A 2,845-nucleotide genomic window follows, 5' to 3' on the forward strand; every position below is an offset into this window, starting at 1 on the left:
CCTCCTACTGGGGATGTGCCCGCAACCAAGGTACATGCCCTTGACCGGAATCGAACCTGGGACCCTTGAGTCCACAGGCGAATGCTCTACCCACTGAGCCAAACTGGTCAGGGCATCTCTTCAATTTCTTGATAGTCACCATTGGTAAGATATTTTAGTTGCATGAGTAAGTGATACAAATTTTAAAATCTTTTTCATTCCCACTCTTTTAAATTCTATTTAAAGAACATAACAGTTCTTTCTTTTCCTTCATTTACAAATGTAATGTTCATGAGTTATAGGGAGGAGAGAAAAAGGGCATAGAGGGGATAAATGGTGATGGAAAATATGAAATAAAATAAAATGAACAAATGTAATGAAATTTCTTGTAAAACTTGAATAGATTGAAAATACAATTGAATTTTTTCTCTTCTAATCTTTAAAAATAAGTAGTTTTATTTTGTAGAATGTACATGCAATGTTAAGATAATCACATTGCAGTTAGTTTGCACGTATCAACTGCAAATTGACCACACACACACAAAAATCTTATGTAAGTAAGGAAAGAGTTTGAGCCTTGAGCTTCACCAGAATCCCTGCCTAGACTCTTTTTCCCTCCAATACACCCAAGGTAGGGTCACATATGGGCACCTCCAGCACCTGCATTTTGAACTCTTCCTATTGCTCTATGGGATCCTTTTCCTGAAGGGCAGCAGCACTCAGTGCAGTTGGCTGAAGACTAAATCTAGGTGGTCAATCAAGCAGAGTGTGTAGTTGCTGTCACCAAACAGGTTGTCATAACTTGCACTTCCCATTTGATGCTCATCTTGTAAAGCCATCTTAAGGGATCAACTGGTGGGAAAATTGATATAAGACATCCTTTAAATTCATATAAGGGTGAAATATGAAGTCCTACTAGTATCCAAACCTCTTGAAAGTATAGGAAAAATCAGGTTAGGAACAACATTTTATGGCAACTATCTCACTTGGGCAAGAGAAGTTAACTGGTCCCACCTCCTCAACAGGACAGTGCCAGCTCCCCACCAATAACAGGAGGGGACACTGTGGAAACAATGCAGAGAGCTAAGAAGCTGTTGAGAGAGCTCTTAGAGGAAGGTGGGGAGGATCTTAGCAAAGAGTTTGACGCTATTAATGGTGAGCTATTCAAATAGGTCAGTCTTGACCAAAATCTCTTCATAGGAACTCACTGCAAAATTAAAATGCCCAATACAATTTCTCCAATTGTTCCTTTGTACTTCTTCCACCCCACACATGGTATGTTTCCCAAAGGAAATGGTTTTGAAAAATGGAAAGCAGGAACAAGACTTACTGTTCTACAAAGTCTCAGGAGCATCTGGAAGATGATGTGACAGTTTGGGGTTCTCTCAGGCAACTCTCAAGTGGCACACCCCATCTCTAGTTAGTGGTCCTACTTTCTAAGCAGGGATTTAGAGTACTTTGCTAGCTGTCAATCATAATTTGTTAAATCTGTCTGATGTTCTTGGTAAATTCCTTCAGGGACTTCACTTGGTCCACCATGGCTACTTCCTCAGGCTACACTGTAATCACCAGCTAGTGATTTTGTGTTAGTCTCCCCAAATCCCTTCAGTATTTGTAACTTTCTACTCTGAAAGTGAGAATCCTGGCTCTTGATCCTTAATGTATTTATTCTTTGATCACCCTGACAGTATAAAGCCAATTTCTAACCAATGTTTCTACTCCTTCTCCTGCATGCATGCCCTCCTCAACCCTCTCCAGCACTATGCTGGACATTCCCTCCACATGGACTCCTCCTTACCTGGTGTGGGCTCTGGCATGTCCTACCTATTCCTCACTGTGCTCTGGCTCTAACTCTCATTGGAGAGCTCTCCCCCCTCCCCCCACATGGACTTTCACCTTCTCCACATCAAGCTGCCTCCATGGGTTGGAATTCCTTCACTACATGGACTCTGACCCCTTGCTGGGGGCCACCTCCATTGCCCCCTACACCCTACCCCTCTGACTGCCAGCACAGATGTGGAGTTTGCTCTGCCTCCCTGAACAGTTTCAGATTGGGTTGTTCAAGAAGAGAAGGAAAGAGAAAGAGAAAAATGGAATGGGAAAGGAGGGAAAGGCTATCCCTTGATTTTAAAGTAAAAGAAAGACAACTGTGAGAGATGGAATGGGGAATAAGCCTCTCCAACCACTTTTAAGGAAGAGCACATATGGGGTTTGAGGGTATGAACATTCACCTTATTCACACTACTCCTATCTGAGTATCTTGCAGAGTCTTTTCACACACTCAGGTGTATATACTCTATTTTGAAGACCACTGGCCTAGGTGTCACAGGTTAAGTTATAGAGTGCAAATACCCAGAAAGAGACATGCCACCTCTGAGAATTACAAATAGGCCCCCAAAACTTTTAGTAAGCATAATTATTTTATCCCTACCCTCTTTCTCTTCTTTCATTCCACTTTCCTGAGAAGAAGCACAGCTATTTCAATCCACACCTCCTCTGTGCAGTAGAACCTTTCACAGAACACCAACTTGATCCTTTCTTCAAACTGCCTCCTCCTCAAACTTTGGGACTGACACCCTTTACAGGTAGAGGCTCCAGACTTACCTTTGCCTGTGCTATCGGACTGGGTCTCTCATTATCTGTGGTAGCTCTGGGTAGAGACGTTTCTCTCAGCAGCTCAGGGCTGGGAGCTGGAGACGGTCTGGGTTAGAGGAAGGATGTCCAGAGGTGCTGAAAGGAAAGGAACCTCATGAGACTGTGATACATTCTCTGATGGAATTTGACATGGGCTGGGACTGTATGAGTGACAAATGTCAAGTGGAAATAAGCTCAAAGTTTCACAAAGCAATATTATGAGTGCTTTTTA

The 2,845-nt window shown here is 42.7% G+C and overlaps 1 protein-coding gene across 2 annotated transcripts in view; it reads right to left on the reverse strand.

Annotated features, from left to right (window-relative positions):
* The window catches only part of LOC102246017 (putative selection and upkeep of intraepithelial T-cells protein 1 homolog), a 15,371-nt gene extending 13,620 nt beyond the window's left edge, over nucleotides 1-1,751 (reverse strand). Inside the window, exon 1 of one of the 2 annotated variants that reach the window (XM_005868531.2) lies at nucleotides 1,310-1,751. In XM_005868531.2, coding sequence (XP_005868593.2) covers nucleotides 1,310-1,333 — 24 coding nt within the window. In that variant the 5' untranslated portion in view covers nucleotides 1,334-1,751. The remainder of the gene's footprint in view (nucleotides 1-1,309) is intronic. The other variant, XM_014541470.1, reaches the window with a different exon arrangement.
* Between the last annotated feature and the right edge of the window lie 1,094 nt (nucleotides 1,752-2,845).

Source organism: Myotis brandtii, unplaced genomic scaffold (genome assembly GCF_000412655.1).
Source record: "Myotis brandtii unplaced genomic scaffold, ASM41265v1 scaffold2727, whole genome shotgun sequence".
In the NCBI taxonomy this organism is placed as follows: domain Eukaryota; kingdom Metazoa; phylum Chordata; class Mammalia; order Chiroptera; family Vespertilionidae; genus Myotis; species Myotis brandtii.